The 23,887-nt window shown below is 32.7% G+C and overlaps 1 protein-coding gene across 2 annotated transcripts in view; it reads right to left on the reverse strand.

Annotated features, from left to right (window-relative positions):
- The window catches only part of PLCB1 (phospholipase C beta 1), an 831,921-nt gene that overhangs the window by 569,042 nt on the left and 238,992 nt on the right, over nucleotides 1-23,887 (reverse strand). For both annotated transcript variants that reach the window (XM_031951118.1, XM_031951119.1), the window contains exon 3: nucleotides 8,396-8,464. In XM_031951118.1, the coding sequence (XP_031806978.1) occupies nucleotides 8,396-8,464 (69 nt within the window). The remainder of the gene's footprint in view (nucleotides 1-8,395; nucleotides 8,465-23,887) is intronic.

Consider the following 23,887-nt stretch of genomic DNA (forward strand, 5'->3'; position numbering starts at 1 on the left):
CTTTTCATGTTGTATATTCCTCTATGGATCTCAGTTAATGAAAAGTATGGAAATTAAATGAAAAGGTATAAAAATTATAGTTGTTTAATAATGGCTTGTAAATACAGGCATTCTCTGATTTGTGGGTTTTCTGTGATAAGATATCAATTGTGGTTTCAAGTGAGGAAAAATGTGAAGTAAAAAAAATAGGAGTGTTTTGCAATAATAGAGGTGAGAGATAATGAAGGGCTAAACTGGGCACTTAAATAATGTTTATTGTGTTTTTGCTTAGTAATGAACATCATTCATTTTTATATTTAATTTCTGATTCCTTTATACTTGTATAGTTCACTTAAAATATAGCCAAGGATAGAGCAGTGTTTCTAAATATAAACATCTCTTTAAAAAGAAATTGTCAATCAATAAATATTTATTAATCATTTACTATATGTCAGGCATTGTTCTAAGTACTTTGGAATAAAAAAGGGAGTCCAAAGAGCTCTTTTAAGAGGCTCAGCAATAAAGTAGAGTTTGATATTATATGAGTAATAGTTATATGCAAATAGGAGTATTTGAAGAACCTCAACATGTATTAAGAATTTCCCTTCCACATGAACTGTTCACTGGATGATTTTTTTTTTACATGTGTTATGGCACTGATCAACACTTTTGACATCCATATTATGCTTTGCTTTAGATTAATAATTACAGGATCATTAGACATTTTCACAAGAGCTATATAAAAAATTTTTACATTTTCTCATATGCCTTTGACAGACTTTGTTGCAGAAGACCATGTAAAATGACTTTTTTCTTTACTGAATCAGTTACTTTTTTGTAGTTAAAAATAATAAAGAAAAGAATTTTTATTTTCTCCAGCTTTGAATTGGTTTTTACTGTTTAAAAGATGTGGTCTACTATGAAATATTTGTGAAAAACTGTCAATTGTTTTCTCGTATCTTCATTAAGAATCTCCTAGAAATGTGCACAAATTATACTCATGAAGATTTCATAGTGATTATAATAGGAATAATATTTTCATAGGAAAAGTAGTTCTACATGACATTTAATATTACTTTATTGTCAGTTTCCTTTTCTAGACTTCAACTGGGATAGGGATAGGAAGTAGACTTTTGATTTCACTGGTACATGGTACTCTGAAGTAAGGAAGCTCCTTGAACCCAGGTTCTGGCACTGAGGCCAGCTCTCTATTTAATACAGAATACTAACTTTTTAAATGTAAGTGTCAAGTTCTAAATAAAATGTTTTGAGTCTTTTTGAGTCTTTATTTTTCCCTCTTTCAGAACTTCTAAGAACCAATGCCTCTATTCTGTACAAATTGTGTTGTCTCCAGCAAGGATTTCCTTTGTACCTTCAGTGCCATTTCTACTTCATAATGCAGCATAATGGATATTGTGATGTGGATCCACCGTACTTGACAGAGAAAAGATGAAATGAGTGTTTATAGGTTGATTCCATTTCCATTTATTTGTTACCCTTCCAGTATCATTCATAAAAAAATGATAATTAAAAAAAAAGTTCATGTAAAAGTTCCTAAGAATTGGAAATGTAGATATCTTATTTTCCCAACAACCCTATCAAGTATTTTCTCATATTTTAGATTTTTATTATTTCATATACAAGAAACCTGAGCTCAAGAGAAGTTCAATGACTTGCTTAGGGTGACACCACAAAAAATTACTTGAAGTCAAATTTGAATTCAGATCTTCTAGCTCCAAATCCAGAACTCTATATACTGATTGACCCATAGAATAATCTTTTGATCTTGATTGTCAAATTTGTACCTCGACTTTTTTTCCTACTTGTATGATGAAAAAATTATTGTTCATGATCTTCTGCTACCCTTCTCTATAAAATTCTAAACATTCTGATATCTTCCAAGCTTTTATAGAAAATAGTGTATGAAAGTTGCCATTTTATTCATTTATTTATTAATTTAGCTACATTATTTATTTATTTATTTTGCTACAAAGTAGTCTTATTTACAGGTGACTATTAAAGATAAAGATTCTCAGTTAAAAAAAAAAAAAACACCCATGTACATGTGGGTATGGATGTTAAGAACTTTGTACCAGACTTCACCACAAGATGGCGAAAAGTTGCATTCTGAAAATATTTAAAGCTCCAAAATACAAGTCTACTATTTATGTGAAACAAATGTAATTTATTTAAATACACCTAATGGAAAAAAGGGAAAAATAACTATATTTATTTATGAAGTCTGATGGTAGATACAAAATCCTTCCCATGTTTTATATATCATGTCCTTGTATTGTTCAATTCTTAAGCATGTTCTTAACTTGCATAACAATGCTATAAACATTATTGTATGACCTTGTTTCCCTTAACTGGCTTTGAAAATTGTCAGAGGCCTGAGGACATGCATGTCTTTCGTATAATTCAGCAGTATCTGTCACCAATATTGTCCATGGGGTTGTTTTTGGCAAAGATAGTGGAATGGTTTGCCATTTCCTTCTCTAGTAGGGAAGTAGTAAATTGGCTAAAATTTATAAAGCTTCTAATTATGCTAATTAGAATCTAGTCAAAAGACCCAATCTGCAGTTGCCAGCCACTGGGGAAGGTTGATAACTAGTACAAGTGGCTGAGAGAGGAATCTTATTTAAATAATTTCATTTAAAATGCTTAAGGAAAGTGAATTCCAGAACAATTTTGGAAATTGTTTAGTCCCTAAGAAATAGTCTTTTAGACAAAGGATATCCAACAAAGTTTTAAACAACTTTGTGGTGGGTTTTCATTGTAGCTAAATAAAAGGAGGAATGCTATTAAAAAAAAAAAACAGCAAAAACATGTAAAGAAGAGTTATTTCTTTTCCTGGTCTAGAAGCAGTAAAGAAGAATTCCCATGTTCACTTCCTTTAACTAGGTTCCTGAGATTTAATTCCTACTAGATCAAGAGAAACAAAGTTAGGAATATCCTAATTAATGTCAAGGGTCCTAACTATTAGGTGGTGGTACTGGTAATGACTTGTATGCTCACTAATTGGAACTAAAAGACTTCATCTGAACAACATGAGAAGCCATTCACAGCATGTAATTGTCCTTAATAGGATTATTCAAAACACCTCAAGGTTCTCAGTTACCTAAAGAAATTATTAACCTAATCTTGCAGTAGAAAACTGAAGGCTATGTCTTCAGTAATTCTTAAGACATATGTGCTTTTCGACCTTACATATTTTTCAAAATTAGCAAAGGAGGAAAAAGATGGTACATCAATAATGATCGTATCATTTTTGTTTATAATTAATAGTGAATGACCCTTTGTGGTATATTAATTATTATCAATACTAACATTTATATTTTGTTTTAAAGTTAGTAAAAGTCCTTTATATACTTTTTAAATTGAGCCTCCTCACAACAATTAAAAGGGCAAGGCAAAGGGAATCTTGATGTTATTTAAAAATAAACCCACATAATCCTTAATATCTATGCATTTAGCTAAAGAGTAATTTAATATCTTATTATGTATGGATAAATATAAATGAAATATTTCATTATGATAAGTTTAGAGTCTTTAAATGCTAGTCTAGGAGAAATATTAAATATATCAATGACTAGCTATACCAGGTATGATAAAATTTTGCCATTTTATAGAAAATATTCAGCATACATGTTATGTAAATGACTTTAAGGAGGTTTTAGATATTTAGGAGAGATGCTGTGAAATTGCTTCTATCTGTTTTAACAATTTTATTCGTACCTATTGAATGAGAGAAGATAAATGGATCAAAGTTTTCATGCTATAGGAAGTATTTCTTTCTCTCATCAGCATCCTAATATTATTGCTACTAAATCTCTGACTAGTTGCATAAAGGTTTTTGTTTCCAAGGCAACTACTAACATCAGAAGAATTTAATGAACATAAAAAGGATCTATGGTTTGTAATTTACACCTAAATAAAAACATAAATCCACCCTTGAAAATGCATGGAAGGAAAAATCTATAATTTTAAATTTAGTAACTTCTTCATGTTTTGTTATATCTGCATATAAACACATATACGTGATTAAGTATAGTATATACACATACTATATATATATAATCATATATATTATATATATAATTACCACCTGATTTTTGAAAAACAAATATGATATATTTATAGACTTACATATATAAGAAAATTGATAAATCAAAATTATTTTAATCAAGGACAAATTTTTTAAAGATAATTTTCTTTTTTTACTTTAAAAAGCAATATGAAATTTATGAAAGAGGTTTCACAAAATCAAGATATCAAGTACAAAATTTATTGTTATGTAGAAATTAACTTTCTTCTAAAATGCTTATATAGAATTATTGAGAATTAGCTTTTTGAAGCAATTTGCCCTTTCTTTTACAAAATGAATTTCTCTAGTAAGCAAGCAAACAGTTTTATTTAGTATGGAAATAATTTATTAGTAAATTTCAGAAAATACTTCGTTATATGTAAAAATAGAGAAGAATAAGATAATTTTTTTGAAGGATACTATTTATCACTATTATTTGGATTCAAAATTGGTTTAGGACTTTGGGGGCAATATTGCCAATGCAATTAATTGTTTTAACTAACATTATTAACTAATTAACTAATAACTAATTATTATTAACTGATATTAAAAGAATCTTGAGTAATTTTGTGTAACTTGAGTAATTTTGTGGGTGAAGATCTTCAAGAAAACATCTATGTGACCTTGGGCAATGTAATTAATTTCCCTTAGCCTCAGGTCCCTCAAATGTAAAATTGAGAAATTAAACTATATAGTCTCTGAAGTTCTTTCTCAAATTAAATCTACAATTTTATGATTCAATGGGGACATCTCTTTTTAACCCAAACAAGTTTTATTTGTTAATTGAGTTTAGGTGATGTTCAATATCTTTCCATTAATTGTCAGCTCTGAATTTCCATTTATTTTAGCAGTACAAAATTTTACTAGTTATTATGTCATTTACTTTTGTAATCAAAATAAATACAGAAATAATATAATAGACACCAGAGGTTTTTTCTTTGTTTATTTGTTTGTTTTTTATGTTACCTCCCCTGTTAGATGTATGACCCGGTCTTTGCTGAGCCATAGTACTAGAATAGTAGTAGAGCAATGCAACCTTCATTTCAATACCCTGGACCTGTTTTCTCAGCAATAAATGAGAATTCTGGATTATAAAGTCTTTCAGATCTCTTCCCTCTACCCTAAGAGAAATCACAGTATAATGTCAGTTAAATATGTAGGCTCAGATCCATGCTCTGCTTATTACTACCTCTTTGGTGTTGAATAGGCATAAATGGAGAAGATTGACAAGTAGGAGATTTTGACAAAAGTGAGCATTTCTGGGAAAATGTATGATACAAATACAGAGCAATATTGAAACTGATAACAGAATGAAAAGAGTAGAACACCAAGAGAATATTTTATATCATAACAGCAACAGTGTGAAGGTAAAAATTAGCAACTGTTAGCTACATCAAAATCTTTTGCATACTTATTGTCACATAGTATGTTAGCTAACCTTTTTGGTTTGTGTCATTTATAAATTTGATAAGAATTCTAATCTCTGCATTTATTAATCCATCACATATTTATTAAGCACTTACTGTGTATCAGACATTGTGCTTAGTGATACTGAAAAAAATCACTATCAATAAAATCAGACCCTGTGATTTTATTGTGAAGGAGGTAATATTAAAACTGAGAACACAACATATAAATTACTAGGCACATATATAATAATACAGAAAAGATGGAATATTTTAATCTTGAAGGAGACAGTACTTCTATTTATGGGGACCAAAGATGAGCAATGGCCTCTAACAGATGATGAAATTTGAAGTAAAGGTTGACAGAAGCTAGGAAGCTGAGAAACTGACATGAGAATCAAGAACATTTCAGATATGTAGAAAGCCAGTCAAAAAATATGGATTTGAGATATGAATTGCTGTATGTTAGTAACAAGAAATAGTAATTGATTATGTAGAGGGCAGTCAAAAGCAGGAAGACTAGAGAAGAAGGGGAAGGACAAGACTGTAGAGGGATTAAGAACCAAACAGGTAATTTTATATTTGATCCTGGATATAATGGTCACTGGAGTTAAGTTAGTAGATAGATATAAAGGTTTGGTCGCATCAGGGTCAGATCTGAATTAAATTAAAAACAAAAAACCAAGACTTTCACTGTGTGGGTGATGGATTGGAGAGAAAGACAAATTAAGAAAATCAACCACAAGACTTTTTTAATAGCCCAGGCTATTCTGAATATTATTCTGAATATGAGATAACGCTACCTAAAGACCCCATAGAGTTATTAGTTGGCTTGTCACATTAGATCTCTACCAGATCCACCACTGCTACTGTAATTTTATATCTTCACTTTTCCTTTTATGCTCTTTTTTCTCTAGCATGAGTCATCAAACTCCTATTCTATTCTCTTTCTATAATGTGCCATAATGACACTGGTGTTCCCCTCATTCAAGATCCTCCTAAGACTCCACTTCATACAAGCACCTTTTTCAGTATGAGTGTTCAGAATGAGGACTTTCATTTCAAAAAATTCTACAAGACTAAAGTCATTGGAACTTTAGAAATCTTTTTTTTATAACCTTCAGAAGTATTATATTTTACACTAGCAAGTTAAGATCAAATAATAACAAATTATCCCAACACAAGTAAAAAAGGTATGATTTAAACAAATAGGCTTTGAAATTGAAGAATAAACAAATGAATAATTCATCAATTATGTGGCTTGGACTTTTAGGTACTTAAAACTTATAATGAATGACAATCATAACAGCATATTTATGGTTTTTTTTTGCTTTATTTATAAAATGAATAGAATTTTATTTTTCATTTTCTAAAGTTATTTAAATCATATCTTTGAGACTGATATGAGGATAAAAATCAAACCAAATTGAAAAATCAAAATTTCAATATTTTACATCCATGGTAACTATATTAAATAATAATTAGTCATTACTATATCATTAATAACAAGTTCCTTCTAAAAATTATCTGCTGTAAAATGCCATCAAAATTACTGAAATTGTATCACTGACACATATAGATAATTCGGATAATTTTCTCATGATAATTTTTTTATATCTTTCAGTAATACAGAGGATAGCCAATTTCTCTTTAGGTAGAAATACCTATTATTATAATTATCATATTACTTATAATTTTTAGAAGGACTATCTTTCCTCATATCTTTGCTGTACATTTTTACATAGTATCAAAGAAATTTTTCTGTCAAGTAAATAAATATGATCTCACAAAAAATGAGATGGGGGCAGCTACATGACACAGTGGATAAAGCATTGATACTAAAATCAAAAAGGCTTGAGTCCAAGTCCAGCTTCAGACAATAAATACTTTCTAGTAGTGTGACCCTAGGCAAGTCACTTAACCCCAACTGCCTCAGTAAAAAATAAAAGAAAAAAAGGAAAAAAATGATTGAAAGGTAGACATCTTACAATATAAATTTATGTAAATGACAGTAAGAATTGAATGATTAACATACCTTTTTGTTAATATCAAGGTAAAAACATATCTGATAAAGTAAAGTCTTCAGAAATAGTACTTGATATGAATATTCTACTAATTACAGAGAACATTTGGGGTTTACAACCATACCTTCCATAACTAATCAAATTCTTGAAACACAGGAGTTCATCAAGAAAATATTTTAAAGAATTTTGTGTTTTTAAAAAAAAGAATGTGTTGAATCTGTCCTTTATCTACAGTGTGATGATTCCAAAATAGAAATAACCATAATTCAATCAAATTAATACAAAACTAGATTTGTGTTTCAATATAAAATAAACAAAATATTTCTTTTGAAATTTACAGATAACCTCTTATCTCTTGTCCCTAACGCTATTCATGGAAATAGCTTTATTACAAAGTGTTTTAGATATTATAATTTTTTTTTAAATCATGTTTGAAGTTTATTTCACTTGCTTTCACTTCTGAGGCACAGAAAAGCATCACAAAATTACAAATAATCTCATTTCTCAGTTAATCACTGAGAAATGCTAGATAAGCTTTGAATTTTTAATTTTAAGCATTTTTTTTAAAAGATAAAACACTTTTAAAATAGTAATTTTACTGGAACTTCTACATGTGGAAAATTCTTCTATCAATACAGGTCAGAAGCTGCTCTATTTCTCTAATTCTCTACAAGAGAATTTCTTAGAACAATGAGAGGAGCCCAGTAACATAGCCCGTATGTGTCAGAGATGGGTCATGAATGAAGTTATATTAGACTGGAATTCTATCTACTACGCCATATTGTCTCTTATGATGGTACAGAAGAGGGAGAAAGGTTTAGTTGTAGCTATAATTTTATACCATAGCTTAGTTAGATAGTTAATATAGCATTTGGGAAATCATAAAAACCACTTCCTACCTTTGGGGCTTTGGCATGTTTCCCACATCTGGCATCCTTGACAAGGCTAAGATCTAAGAGTTCAGTCTCCTGAAAGACAAAAGAGCAATTTGTGAGCATCCACAGAGGACAAAGAAAATTGCTTTAACACATTTTTTAAATAGAGTTTTGATTAATTGCTTGAAGATTGTTCTCTTTTCTGAGTAGTTTTTTTTTCTTTTTGTCTTTTTCCTTTCTTACATAAGACTGAATGCAAACAAAAAACAAAACTTTACTGTTTGGACTATTTTGTAGACTCAATAAAATGTTTATCAATGTAAAATCCACTGTTTTTATACCATATACATGACCCATGAGTTCCCACTAGTTGCCAACATCTAATGATCTTTTCTATACCAGTTTCCTTAACTCTGTGCTACCATTTAAGCTTTAAGTAGAGAGCTGATTACTTAGCAATTCTCTCCCTCCTGAATTCTCCATATTTTGCTCTTAGGCCTTCTCGTTTCTTCTTTCTTTGTCTGTCTCTCTGTCTCTGTGTGGCTCTCCCTTCCTCCCTGTCTATCTATTCTATCTCAACCAATCCCACTGATTCTGTGAACAGGTATTTGCAAATATTATGATGACTTTAGAGATAAGAAAATTAAAGTAGAGCAAAATTAAGTGATTTGCTTATGGTCAGTATGTATTTGAGGGTGGATTTGAATTCAAGTCTTCTGACTTCAGGTCAAGTACTTATCTACTGTGCCCACCTAGCTGCATCTATTATTTCCTTTGATTGAATACTTGAATCTCTCTCTTTTTTTTTTTTTTTTTTTTTTTAATTTAATAGCCTTTAATTTACAGGATATATGCATGGGTAACTTTACAGCATTAACAATTGCCAAACCTCTTGTTCCAATTTTTCACCTCTTACCCCCCCCCCACCCCCTCCCCTAAATGGCAGGATGACCAGTAGATGTTAAGTTATATTTTAATATAACTTAGATACACAATAAGTATACATGACCAAAACATTATTTTGCTGTACAAAAAGAATCAGACTCTGAATTATTGTACAATTAGCTTGTGAAGGAAATCAAAGATGCAGGTGTGCATAAATATAGGGACTGGGAATTCAATGTAATGGTTTTTAGTCATCTCCCAGAGTTCTTTTTCTGGGTATAGCTAGTTCAGTTCATTACTGCTCCATTAGAAATGATTTGGTTGATCTCGTTGCTGAGGATGGCCTGATCCATCAGGACTGGTCATCATCTAGTATTGTTGTTGAAGTATATAATGATCTCCTGGTCCTGCTCATTTCACTTAGCATCAGTTCGTGTAAGTCTCTCCAGGCCTTTCTGAAATCATCCTGTTGGTCATTTCTTACAGAACAGTAATATTCCATAATTTTCATATACCACAATTTTGAATACTTGAATCTCAAAGTCAACATGTTCAGCTCTTATCATCTTTCCTTTCTCTTTTAGACTTCATTACTTCTGTCAATGATATCAACATTCACTCAGTGTCTCATCTTCTGAATCTTGGAGTTAAAATCCACAGTTCCTCTAACTTAACATTCTAACATCCAATTGATGCTTCCTTCACAATATCTTTCATATCTATCTTCCCTCTTTTTCTTTTGACACTACACTGGTACAGCCCACCATTGTCAGGCGCTTAGCTTCCCTATTTCTATTACCTTTGTCTTCTAAATTACTCTTCAATATGATTGCCACATTAATCTTGCTACTGTGAAAATCTGGGTATGACACTCTCCTCCTCAAAACTCTTCAAAGGCTCCTATTGTCTATCAGTTCATCTGTCAGCTTTTCTTAAGGGCCACTATGTGTCAGATATTACGCAAAGTTTTGAGAACAGAAAGAAAGCCAAGAGATATTTTCTATCCTTAAGAAGCTATAGTGGGGGAGATAAAAAGCAGTCAAAACTGTACAAACATGAGCAACTAGATGGTAAAGTGGGTAGACCATCAATAAAACATTCTCATGAATTTAAATCTGACTTCAGGCACTTACTATATATGGGCCCCTGGGCAAGTCATTTGAATATGTTCACCTCATCTATAAAATGAGCTAGAGAAGGAAATGGCAAACCACTCCAATATCTTTCCCAAGAAAATGCCAAAAAAAAAAAAAAAGTCACAAAGAGTCAGACATAACTGAAAGGACTCAACAATAAAATGTTCAAACATTATATCTTCAACATAAATAAAGGATTAACAAGGGGAAAGCACTAGAATTAAGAAAGACTGGGAAGATCTTCATGAAGTAGGAGGATTTTAATTGGTTCTTAAAACAATCTAATAAAGCCAAAAGGCAGATATGAGAAAGGAGAACAGGTCAGCCATGGGAGAAAGACAGTTAAAATGGAATTCAAACTAATTCTTAGCCCCAGCATTAAAGACTCATTACAGTCTTTTACCATCAAATTTATGTCACACGACTTCTTTCTATATACCTATACTCCAGTCAACTTGACCTATTTGAATTTTACTCTCTTTTTACAGACAATAATTTTTGACCTCTAAACCATTGTCTCATAATAAAAAAACAATTTTAACTAATGAAAATCACACCAATTTAAAAATACAAAGATTAGAAGCAACTTCTTACAAGCCACTTGCATTTTCAAAGAGATTTAGAACACTAATACTCTCAGAAGTTTCAATCAGTTGCCAAGTAAGTTAATTTTACCTCTACAACAACTCTGGAATTCATCCTTTCTCTAGTCACATGATTTATTCTTGCCTGAAGCATTTCAGTCACTTCATAACTAATATCCCTGCTTCAAGTCCCTTTCCTCTTCAAACTATCACATCATTACTAATGTAGCATTCCCAAAGCAGAAATTTGACCAGTGACAGTGCTCTGCATGGTAAAATCTAATTGCTCCCTGTTGACTCTAGGATTTAAAAAAAAATCTTCAGTTTTGCATTTAAAGCTCTTTATAATCAGAATTAAACCCACCTTTCCAGTCTTATATTAGCCCCTCCAAAAACACTTTAGTCCAGTCAAATTGTACCTTACTGATTTTTTTTCTACATTTGACATACCATCTCCATTTTTCTATCTTTAATCACTTTGCAATTTTGTCTGACTCTTTGTGAATCCTTCCAGGGTTTTCTTGGAAAAAAGACTGGAGGAGCAGCTAGGGGTGGCACAGTGGATAGAGCACCAGCCTGAAGTCAGGAATACCTGAGTTCAAATCTGGCCTCAGACACAGAACACTGCCTAGCTTAGTGACCCTGAGCAAGTCACTTAACCCCAATTGCCTCAAAAAAAAAAAAAAAAGATACTGGAATGGCTCACTATTTCCTTCTCTAGTTCATTTTACAGATGAGGAACTGTGGCAAACAAAGTCACATGGTTTGAATTTAGGAATAGGAGTCTTCCTGACTTCAGGTCCAATGCCCACTCAGCTGCCTGCCTTTAAACATTATATTCTATGCCTATGATGTATTATTCCCTTCTCACCTCATCTCTTTGAAACTCTAATTCCTCCCTAGCATAGCTCAAATATTCAAATCTTGTCCCATCTGCTGGTGCCTCCAACTTTAAAATTATTTTGTGTTTACTTGTATGTATGTATGAATACATATATAAACATATACACACACATATGTAACATCTCCCCTCTTCCTCAATAGATTGTAAGCTCCTTTAGGGCAGGATTTATTTTTGTCTTTTTACCCTCATTACCTGATACTCTGCTTGACTCATGGCAAGTGTTTAAAGAATGTGGTTTGATTGACTAATTTAAGGAAGTAGAGCAATATTACCTCAAATGGCAAGAAGGAAGCATATCTAAATTTATAGTATATGGTATGTTTCTATTATAATTTATATTATATGGCATATTTATAGTAAATGATAAATACTAATATTGCAGTTTGGGGCATCTGTTGAGAATCTAAGAGTGTGTCTTGATTTGAAGACTTTTTATTCATTCAGGAGAAACTATTAAAACATTATAAGAATAATAAATATGTTACATTAGCTATCACTTTGCTATAATCAGATTCCATTATATTATGACCTCTGCTGCAGGAAAATAATGCTCTTTGAAGCACATTACAATTTTCATTTGAAGAAAGGTAGAAATGGAAACAGAAGAATTGGCTAACAAGATATAATCAGAGAATGAGATTTGGATTTCTAAATTATGCGTGCGCACACACACACAAGGGTGGGAGAGGGAAGGAGAAGAGGTTCAAGGAGAGGGAGAGGGAGAGGAAGGGAGGGAAAGACTATCTATAGATATAGGAGTCATTTAACCAGTAGCGATGGAGTGAATTTAATCAGAATTGCAATATATAGTTATAGCGCTTAATGTTTTAAGTTATAAGAGTTTCAAAACGGCACTAAGACTTAGACTTTTAGGACATGATTCATATACCTAGAGATCTGAAGACCTAGAGTTTGAACTCCACTTCTGTGATGTAACTTTTTTATGTTACCATGGACAAGTAAATTCATTCCAATGAATTTTGCTTTTTTGATATGTAAAACAAGAAGATTGGATAAAGGACTTATTCTACCCTGTTATAATGCAGATGGTAAATATACCAATTTTCAAAAATGGAAAGAAGGTAGAATTTTTTGTGTGATTTTTGCCTTCTACTCCTTATAAAATTCTGGAATCATTCTCAAAGTTATGGTTTTTAACCACACAGAAAGGAAATCAATGATCTCTAAGAGCCAGCATGGGTTCTTTTACCACCATCCTGAGTATTATCTCATCTCATTGCAAGACCTTGACCCCCATAATGTTGGGAATAATAAAGTTTTCAGCCCAATGACCAGTTATTGTACTGGGAAGCAATCCCTGTGGAGAATTAATTATTCCTGCAGATGCCATGAAATATGTTTAATGAAGATCCAGAAAACAACATTATAGACAATGAAGTCCTTTGCATTGTCAAATAATTCAGTACCAGGAATTTATATCATTATATTATGGAAATTTTCTTAAAGGAAGGGCATTATCATTGACTTTCCTATTATAACTTATAGATCATGACACTTTTTCATATGCTTTCTCTGAAACCTTCCATAATTATTGCCTGTATCATTAAAATATGAACTCCTTAAGAGCTGGAACTATCTTACTTTTCTATTCATATCCCCAGCACTTGTTACCATGTTTTTCACATGGCAAGCACTTAATAAATATTTCATTCATTCAAAAGTGGAATATCAACAACAATTCATACTAAATAAATGAAAGAGTAAAATTTTGCTACTTTTCTCTATATATACCATTTCCATCTCCCCACACCTGTTGAGAATAAGAATATTTTACTCTGAGTTTATTTTATTCATATTGGGTTTGAATTAAGAGAAAAAGACTAATTTAGGATTGAAGCTATATAAATAAACATACATACATATACAAATATATACATATAGATTTCTTAAGAAATTGAAAAGCTTAGGAGATATCTAAATATTCAGCAGTGCTTACTACTCGGCAGAAATATTTCAGTCTATCAGCTGCAAGCATTATAATAGATGGGCCATGAAATCCATTTTAAGCTTAAAAAAGAGAACAATTTGAAATTCTAGTTTTTTTTTTTCTGAATACAAATCCCTATATATTGTTACTGAATTCTATTAATCCCCATGATACAATAATGTACTTTAAGTTCACACATTATCTAATTACACAATCATAAATATTTCTCAGAGAATATTAATATATATGTTTGAGTATGTATGTATGCTGTCATAGATGACATATTTATGAATTTTTCAACTTCGCTACAGGATAAATTAAGGGCTATAGGAACTTTAGGATGTCAGATTATATAGAATTCTGCTTCAGCTTTTAGCTCTGTCAATTCATGAAATCAATCAACAAATAAACATTTACTCTAAATGACTGCTAGGTGTTAGGCACTATTGTAAGTGTCAGAGACACAAAAAGAAGCAAAAGTTAGTCCTTGCCCTCAAATTTTGATTGCAGAAACTCCCCAATATATTTTATTGTTTACAGACCAGCATCATGCCATAGACTCAAATCACTCTAGCTCTCATAGACTGACCAACAATAGGTCCCTGACCATATCTCTGACATTCATTGTTTGGACCCAGATTGGTTCAGAGTGAATGGAAATAGCAATTGTTTCTTTTATGGCCAGAAACCCTAAGGTCATTCTCCCAGATTGATTTTTTTTAACTGGATAAAAGAGGCCATTCTCTGCTCCATTTCTAATTTATCCTTAATCACTGTTTGGATGTTGCTTTAGTTAAACTGATACCTATAGTGTTCTCTTCTCTAAAACATAATCGTTCTCTGGGAGCAGGTTTCTTGGGGGGCTTCTGGGAGCAGCCTTTGTTTCAGTTCTGTATAATAATCACCTCAAATGCAACCAGCTGTTAAAGTCCAGATCCTTATTTATTTCCTTCAAAATAGCCCAGTTAGTTTTCTTAGAGGCCTATCTCTCTCCTTGGTTCTGAGAGCTCTTGTAGCTAGTCCTTTGTCTCTTCCAGCTTCAGCCTTTAGCTCTCTCTGAATCCAAAGCCTCCAGCTAGCACAAAGGTGGAAGTTGCAATGAATCTGACTCTTCCTCCCAGAGGGTGGGCCTGTGGGTTTCTGACTTGTGAATCCCGAAGTCTGTAGTGGGCTTGTCCTTTAGTGGGCTGCTCCTTATATATGCTCTCTAAAGGTGAGAATTCTAATGTTGAACTAATGTGTGAACTCTTTTAAAGGTATGAATTCTAAAGGTGTGAACTAAGTACCTAAGCAATTATCTCTGTCAATTCCAGTGACTTAGCACCTTGTTTCAAGTTCTGGCCCATAACAGATACCTGATAAAGACTTTAACAACCATCTCCAACTTCCCTGATCTTGGCACTGGACCCAGATGGCTTTGAAGGCAAAAGTGAGGCTGGTGACATTGCATAACCCTCTCTCACAAACCCAATTCAATTGTATGTCATAGTATCACCTCCTTGATATCTTGAAGGAAAAAGCAACAGGGAGTTTACAATCTAATTGGGGAGACAACCTATAAACAAATATATATAAAGTAAGTTATATACAGGAGAAAGAGCAAATAATTATCAAAGGATGGACATTAGAATTAAGAAAGATTAAGGAAGCCTTCCTGTAGAATGTGAATTTTTACTTGGGACTTAAATGAAGTTGGGGAAATTAATTGGCAGAGATAAAGGAGAGCAATCCAGGCATGGAGAACAGTCAGAGAAAATTCTCAGAACCAATATATTGGTGGGTGTTTTTTGTGGAATAGCCAGAAGGCCAGTGTCACTCAATCAAAGCAAACATGAGAGAGGAACATGTCAAAAGGACTGGAATGGTTGAAGGGGCTAAATTATAAAAGGCAAGTCTTTTCCTCTGTAAGCCTAAATTTTCAACCATTTCCATGGTGCCATGCCCATGAAGTTAGAATGACCCAGTTTCTAATTTTAGTCCAGATACTGTCAACTGAGTGACCTGAACAAATCACTTGGTTTTTCTAAACATCAGTTTCCTCATATGTAAAAAAGTACATTAATAATGAGACCAATTTCACAAAATTGTCAGGATTAAATGAGATAATTTAGTCAAAGTACTTTGCAAATCACTATAAAACTTGAGGTATATTTTTAACACAATGTTAATTTGACACTGCTGGTCTCTGGCTTCCAGAGGGAAGAAAAGAAGAGAGAAAGATGCATTACCATTCTGCCTCTTGCCCTTTTGCCAAATCTCCATGAGTCTCTTATCTGATCTTCAGTCTCAGATGATAGTGGGGTGGTGGTAAGGGAAGTGCTTGACCTTTTAGCTTTTGGAGGGGAGAGGGTTTCAATCCTGATCCCCTGTCTTGAGAGAAAGAACATTATCCACTCCTCTGGTCCAAGTTCTTGCTATCTTGCCTAAACTGCCTGTGGATTTCCCCTTAAAACACTCAGAAAATATTACAAATTTAATTTTTTACTTATGATTAATACAATCCCACCTGGTCACACTCTTCCCATCTCATTAGTAAATCTTTAACCCCATAGTTATAATTCAAAGCCCATTCACTCCTCTCTCTAAATTTAAGTTCTTATTCCCATTCTCCTCAATTCAACAATCGTAATGTTCTACTCTAAAGCTACCAACCTCTTCCACTGTATTTTCTACAATGTCTGCCCCCAAAGCAACAAATATGCTTTCAACTTAAATCTTTCCCTTTCCCATTCTTTCCTTTTTCTGATTTATTAAAACCTGAATCTCTCCTCATGAGTCTCCCTGGTCACTCTTTCCAAAAATGGCTATGCTTTCATTTATCCTTCCCCCAAACTTACTGGTCAAGGTGGGAGAATCAGAAACTTCTTGTTCCCCTAGCCACCTCCCATATTCTCCCCCTACCACCGACATTAAGTAAACTATGCTCCTTTAATCTTCATGAAAACCACATGTATCACTCAATCAAAATCCTAGTAGTTGTGGACAGAGGTTTGTGATGTGGACCAGTTCCTCCAAGTAGTAGTTATGGACTTCTACAATATTCCCTTTCCTTCCTCAATGATTTCTGTAACTGGTTCACAAACCTCTCCTTTCTAAGTTCTGTCTTTATATTAGTAGATTTCAACAAAACACCTTAGTCTCTCAATTTGCCAACTTAAAAATAAATTTCCTGTGACTAACTTCCATCTCAGTCACTCACAAAGATGGTCATACTTTTAGTCTCATTTTCACTAATTAATGCACTATCTCCATATTCATGAACTTTAAAATTCCCTTATATGATATAATCTATGGAATTTCCACTTCTCCCTTGGTCTTTCTATAACAAATGCTGCTTTTTGTCAATCTTCTGAATTCCAGTTCCTAGAGCTATCAGTTATCTCTCTGGCCATTATCCCTGCACTAGCCATACTCTTCTCTCTCTATTTTGATTTCTTGGTGAATTATTTAAATTCTCTACTGCCTTCTTCTACTAGATCTCTTATTCCCTTTTTTTTCCTTGTCAAGTCTCAGCCTTGGATCATTTCCACCAACTGCTATCTTTTCTCCTGCTTCGGTGCTACTGAATGAAGGTGAAGAAAACCATAAAATCATCCTGACTGGGTCCACTACAAATTTGTGTTACATATTCTCAAATGGGCTCTCACTGCTGTAAGACAATATTTTATACTTTCATAATTAATTCACAGTCATACTCACTATCTTTTCCAAAACTTTTTCAGCCCTCTTCCAACCTTTTCCAACCTTCCCTTTCTTTCAATCCTTTGCTCATATTTTATTGAAAGATTAGAGAGGACTTTACCTCATATTTTATTAAAAAACTAACATCATTTGCAGAGATATATTCTTCCTTCCTCTTATATCACTCAGATGACTTCTGTTACTATTTTCTCCTCTACCCAGCTCAAATAAGATGGTGTTTCTCCTTGCCACAGTCAATACTTGTATATGTAAAGGGGATTCTACTCCATCCTGTTTTCTGTAGTATATTTTTATTCTCTCTATTATCCTCAATCTCAAATCTTCAGTTTCACCCTGTTAACTGGCTGCTTATCCATGCTCATGGATACTAATAGAAGGAAAGGAAAAGACAAGAATGAGAATTTGAGTTTGGCAGATTTTTTAATTCTGGGAACTTAGAATGTCTAGGAGTGTTTGTGTATGCTTTGAGGGCTCAACAAAGATTTAGGGCAGGAGTAAAGTCAAAAAGTCCGAAGGACAGTGGTAAGATAGTCTGGAAATACTCCAAGAGGAGCAACAGATGTCCCTGGAAAGATGAAAGTAGATAAGCAAAGGCTAAGATCTGAGGTTATAGTACAGGATCTTTTTCATATTGCACTCAACCTATATTATGATATAATTTATTGACAATTGAAAATATTATTTAGGATATATTGTTAAAAGATGACAATGACAAACCAAAAGGTTTTCATCTATATCTTGTAAGAATATCTCTTTTCTGTTTTCAAAAGAAAAAGAGATACATTTCAGATCCATTGAAACTAATTATATACCTATTTTAACTGACATTTTTAAAGATGAAGAAAATCTCCTAAGTTTCTACACACACACACACACACACACACACACACACACACACACATCCTGGAGAGACCAGGATAATATTATAAACTGGTTTCCAGTTAAACTTACTTATTAGACAACAAGATTCGTCTTTCTAGATCTTTTTTCAATAGTCGGCACATCATGCAAGCACCTGTCATATTCCTATGGGCTCCTAATACTAAGGAAGGCCTAAAGCAGAAAAAATAGAAAAGTAGAAATGATTGTCACGTTGTTCCCTATTCCTGACATGTAGATATTCTAAACATAGATTTTCATTACAGGCTGAGTTGATTAGCTTGAATAGTCATAAATCCCTTTGCAAATAGTCTCATAAATGCAAAAAAAAATCATTATAGATATTTTGACTGAACAGTAGATTAGGTCTCCAAATGCCAACTCACAGAGAAATTCAGAAATCATAGAGATAAATCAGGCAAAGAACTTTTTTTTTCCATCTGAAAGGTAAAGATGATTGAATATAAAACAAATTTCATGCCTAAATTATGTGGAATAACAAGCAACTCAATTCTAGCATATATCTAGCTTTAAACATTTTATTTAGCTACTTGGCATCACAATCTTAGTTTATTCCACATATGTATGTATGTGTCATACACATTCCACATGTGTATGTATGTATGTCAATTATGTGACCACAGATGTGTCACAAATTATAAGCCCTTTTAAAATGAAAACAGTAGTAGCCTTCTATTTCATAAGAATTTTAAGGCAAAACAAAATCATTTTTTAAAGACCTAGGAGATCCATCATTAAAGTCAAGAAGACTTTGATTTAAGCCTTGATTCTGAAATAAAATTATTTTATGACATTATGTCACTTGCTCTCTCAGTGTTCTTGAAAATTCACAGCTTTCAGTTTTCAATGTTTTTGTTGTTAATGATCCTTTTTCAGTTGCGTTGAACTCTTCATGACATCAGTTTGAGTTTTCTTCAGCAAAGATACCAGAGTGAATTACTCTTTCCTTCTCAAACTTGTTTTTACAGATAAGGAAACTGAGGCAAATAGGGTTAAGTGAATTGTCTAGGATAGCATAACTAGTAAGTGTCATATTTGAAGTCAGAGAAATGACTCTTGGCTCAGCACTCTATCCAATGAGCTGCTTAGCTGCCTACATTATAAACCTATGTTGGTAGAGTGAGTTTGTTCCTCAAGGAGTTCTCTATACCAGTGAAATCAGATGGCAAGTTCTTTATCCCTACAATTAAATAAAACAAGCTAAAGACAAAAGCATTCTCTTTCCATTTTTTTTTTTTGTTGTTTTTTAAAATGTTTTATTTTTTTAAATACTTCCTATCGATGCAGCAATCATTTCAAGAGAGAGATCCTGGAGGAAGCTACTTCTTCTCTATAATAGAAATTTCCTTATAACAAAGAAAAAACATGAAGCAAAAACACCTGATAAGAGAGATTGTATCTGACAATGCACATGAAATCACCCTCCTGGACTTCTCTGATCCTCTACTATGGTCTATTTTGTTGTTAGGACCACCATTTTCCTGTCAGTTAACTTTTCATTTCTATTCTTAAAATGGTTATGTAGACTATTCATTTGACTCATTTTATTCTATGGCATTACATGTAAAAGATATGACAAATGATTTAGAGCTAGTAATAAGAATGAATTCAATGTCAGGGAAAGGAGCAAGCAATAGAGGCAATGGAGAGTTCCAGGAATGAAGAAGAGTGTGTTACAGCCAAAAAAAATCACTAGATATGAAGTTAATGAACTTTAGTTCAAATCCTGGCTCTCCTATTAATTAGCCAGCTAAAGTAGATAAGTTGTTTCAACTCTCTCAATCACCATTTTGTTTAACAAGTTGGTTGGACCAAATAACTTCTCAGAATCATTCCACCTCCAGAGCTATGATTTTTTCATCTTTTGTAGAATTCCCTTCAGAGCTACTTCCCCAATATCTGTTTGATTTTGTACTCTGGATGGTTTTGAGAACAACAAAGTGATATTATTGTCAGAGCTCTAGAGAAAATATAAGCAAGTGGGGTTTCTGGAACTATCATTTATAAATGATATTTATCATTTATATGTTATTTATGTTATTCCCTTCCCACATCCCTACTAGTGTGAACCCCATAGATTACTAGCCAGTAATAACACTTGGCTATTTCACAAAGAACTTATTAGTTATGGCAAAAACAGTTAGTACAAACATTTTTAAAATGTCCCCCACATAACCAGGGATATTCTTTCTTCATGCAAACAGCAAGCCTCTGGTGAGAGTGGGTTCATTGTAAAAGTAGTGAGGCAAATTTACAGAGGCTGATGTGACAAAGTAATTGACAGCTTCTGTTTACTAATTTTTTTTCACTTTATACAATCAAGACAGTTCCCCTAAGTGTAGTTCTTTATATCTCCAAAGATAACATCTAGCACCTCTCTAACAAAAGAGGTCACATTCCCTGAATTTCTTTCCATGTCTATGTTTGTCCTTGGAAGATTTCTACTTTCAATTTGCTCTCCATCATCTCCAGATCCAAGTGTTCCCATAAAATAATAGTAAAAGACAGCTAGAGAAAGAAATTGATTTTCAACTAGGAACACTGAGCTTCCATTCATGGAATTCTCTGTCATGAGGTTCAACCTCTCTAGACTGTGAGCTTTTGGAAGATAGTGGCTGTGTTTGTCTTTCTTTGTGCACTTATATTAAATATATAACATGTAGCAGGCACTTAATAAGCACTTGATTGGTTTTTACTTTATTTTGTACTGGAGAAATATGGCTAATTTTTTCCCATCTTGAACCAAAAAAGAGAAGTTTTCAGGGTGTGAACACTCTTTTTTACATATTATGCCTGTTTGTTAATTGACTGATTGTGCAACTTATTCAAAAGCCTGACAAAGTAGTGTCATGAAAACCTAAAGAATAGACAATATACAGAAAAAGTGGATCCAATGGACCAGTATCAAATGTGATAAACTTGGAAAAAGGAAACTCAATGAACTGGCAGAATGAAAGCCAGACCACAAGGGATTCAGAAGTGGATACAAGTTGGAACAGTGAAGTCAATGCATATACACAGTTTCTTTTAGGAGTTTAGCTATGAAAGAGAAAAAAGTAATAGACAAATAACTTGAAATGGTAGGATCTAGTGAAGGTCTATTAAGGATGAGGAAATTTAGGCATGTTTGAAGATAGCAGAGGAGGAGCTAATAGATAAGGAGATTTTGAACATTAAATAGAACGGATGATCAAAGATGCAAACTCTTAAAGGAGACCAAGGCTGGGTAGGATAAAAGAAAAAAAATAGAGGTGTTAGTATTGGCAAGGAGGATAGTTTCATTTTCTAACACTGGAGCAAACAAGGACCATATGAAAGATTAAAAAGACTGGTATTCAAAAGAGATAGAGATAGCATAAATTAATAGTGGACCCAATAATAAAATCTGCATGACTTCTTCAGAATTCAGCAGCATTATGTGCAGAGGAGAAGATGGTGATGGGAGTAATATGAGATTCAGGATTTGGAGACTTGTAAATCAGAATAGGATTCTGGTCAAGGGTTAAACACAGTGTAAAACTGCTTAAAAGGAGTAAGATTTTAAAAGGAAGAATAAAGTCAGAGTAGGTGGTAGATGGGAAATTAGGGACAGATAGACGACTGAAAGTTGTACTGAGTAGTAAGAGGGGAAATGGGTTTGGAAAAAATGAGGCACAGGGTGAGATTTCAAGACAAGAAGTAGTATGTTCTAATAGTTCAAATATTGGGAATATATTAGATACTCTTAGAAATTTGTTTGAATTTCTCAATTGTGATTAACTACAACAAAGTAAAAAATTCTTCACAAAAGTTATACTCTACCACAAGGCTGACCCTCAAATAGTCATTTCTTAAATGGAATAAAGACCAGAGTCCCTGTAGCTTCCAAGGTTACTTAATATACTTCCCAGAAGTTCTTTCTCTTATTTATAGGTCCTTAAACATGTAGTGTCCTACTTGGCAGACTTGATGTCCATCAATATCTTTAATTATATAAGTATGTCATCTCCAGTAACCCTCATTTTCTAAATAAGACGTAAATGATATTTTTCCTTGGCCTGCTTAATAGCATCACTGAAATATCCAGCCAGCCATTCACTCTTATTTCTCTCCCTCAGAAATCTCTTCCAAAATAAATCATAAATTGCTCTATTCCTAAAACTTACATCATACTCTACTGAGTCTCTCCCAATCTCCTTGGAGCAAAAGCAGTTTGAAGATTTTTTTTTAAATACATACTCCTGAAAATTCAGGAATTCAACAAAGTGTATAAGTGTGGGTGCACACACACAGGCACACATGAAAATTATAGTACTGAGATGGCATGAGTACAATAAAATGTTTTCTTTTTCCTCTTTGCAAATAACTTCAATATTTTAATCTTCTGCTGCTTGATCTTTTTGTATCTTAACTTTTCTTTTTCCAGTACTCTCTATAGAGCCTACTTCCTGAGGCTTAAGTCTATGTGGCTTATATTATTCAATCAACGCTTATTTATTATTTCAATATGCAGTGAACATACATGTTCATTTTTTCTCTTCCATAATAAATTGCAAAATTAGTGAACTGAATTGCAAGTGTTTCAAAAAGGCAGCCTCAAATACAATCATTTCTGTTTCTTTAAATTTAGAATAATATGGAAAATAATTTAAAATATTGAATTTATTCTGCATTTTTCATAACATTTTTCTTTACTTCAGAGCTGTTTTTAACATAATGTTTTTTCTCATAGAATCTTTAAAATTTTCTACAATATAAATTGAAGATGACTTTTAATCCTTATTCTACAGCCATTAGTAATTTTAAAGATAATGTCTTTGAAAAGCTGAACTAACAGGCATCATACTCAAACTTTTTCTTTTACTTCTTCCTTTATCATATTTTTAAATATTTTTATTATTTCCTGGTAAGCAGATGTCTGGGTACATATAATTTAATTTAATGTGCAAATAGTTTCCCCAAAAGCTTAAATATAGGATTTGAACTCACAGGATTTGAGACCACAGCTTATTTTAAAGCAAGAAGAATTTAAACAATTTTTCTTTTTAAAAAATTACCTTTTTTTCTAGATCAAAAATTTAAAAACTATAAAAGAAGCAGCTAACCTGATACCTTGCCTGTGCTTTCTTTTTTGCTATAACCAAACTAAATGCAAATTTGGTTTATGGTCACTATAGTTAGGAGTTGGGGTTTTGATTCAACATTTATCCCATTTTCATTTGTACTCCAAAACTATCTCTTGTGCAACCTTAAAAACAAATTACCATTAATATGGAACTTTGACAGAAACCATGCTCAAAAGATGATGCTTATTATAATAAAAATACCTTTGATCTCAATATAGTAGCATTCTCAGAGTGTTTCCCATGTACTATTAATTTGATCTTACAACATCCCTGTGAAAGAAGAAAGAACAGTTGAGGATAAATCTTAGACACAGAAACAGAGCTGAGAATCCAAAAAGAGGAATTCTGGAGT

Source organism: Sarcophilus harrisii, chromosome 2 (genome assembly GCF_902635505.1).
Source record: "Sarcophilus harrisii chromosome 2, mSarHar1.11, whole genome shotgun sequence".
Lineage (NCBI taxonomy): Eukaryota > Metazoa > Chordata > Mammalia > Dasyuromorphia > Dasyuridae > Sarcophilus > Sarcophilus harrisii.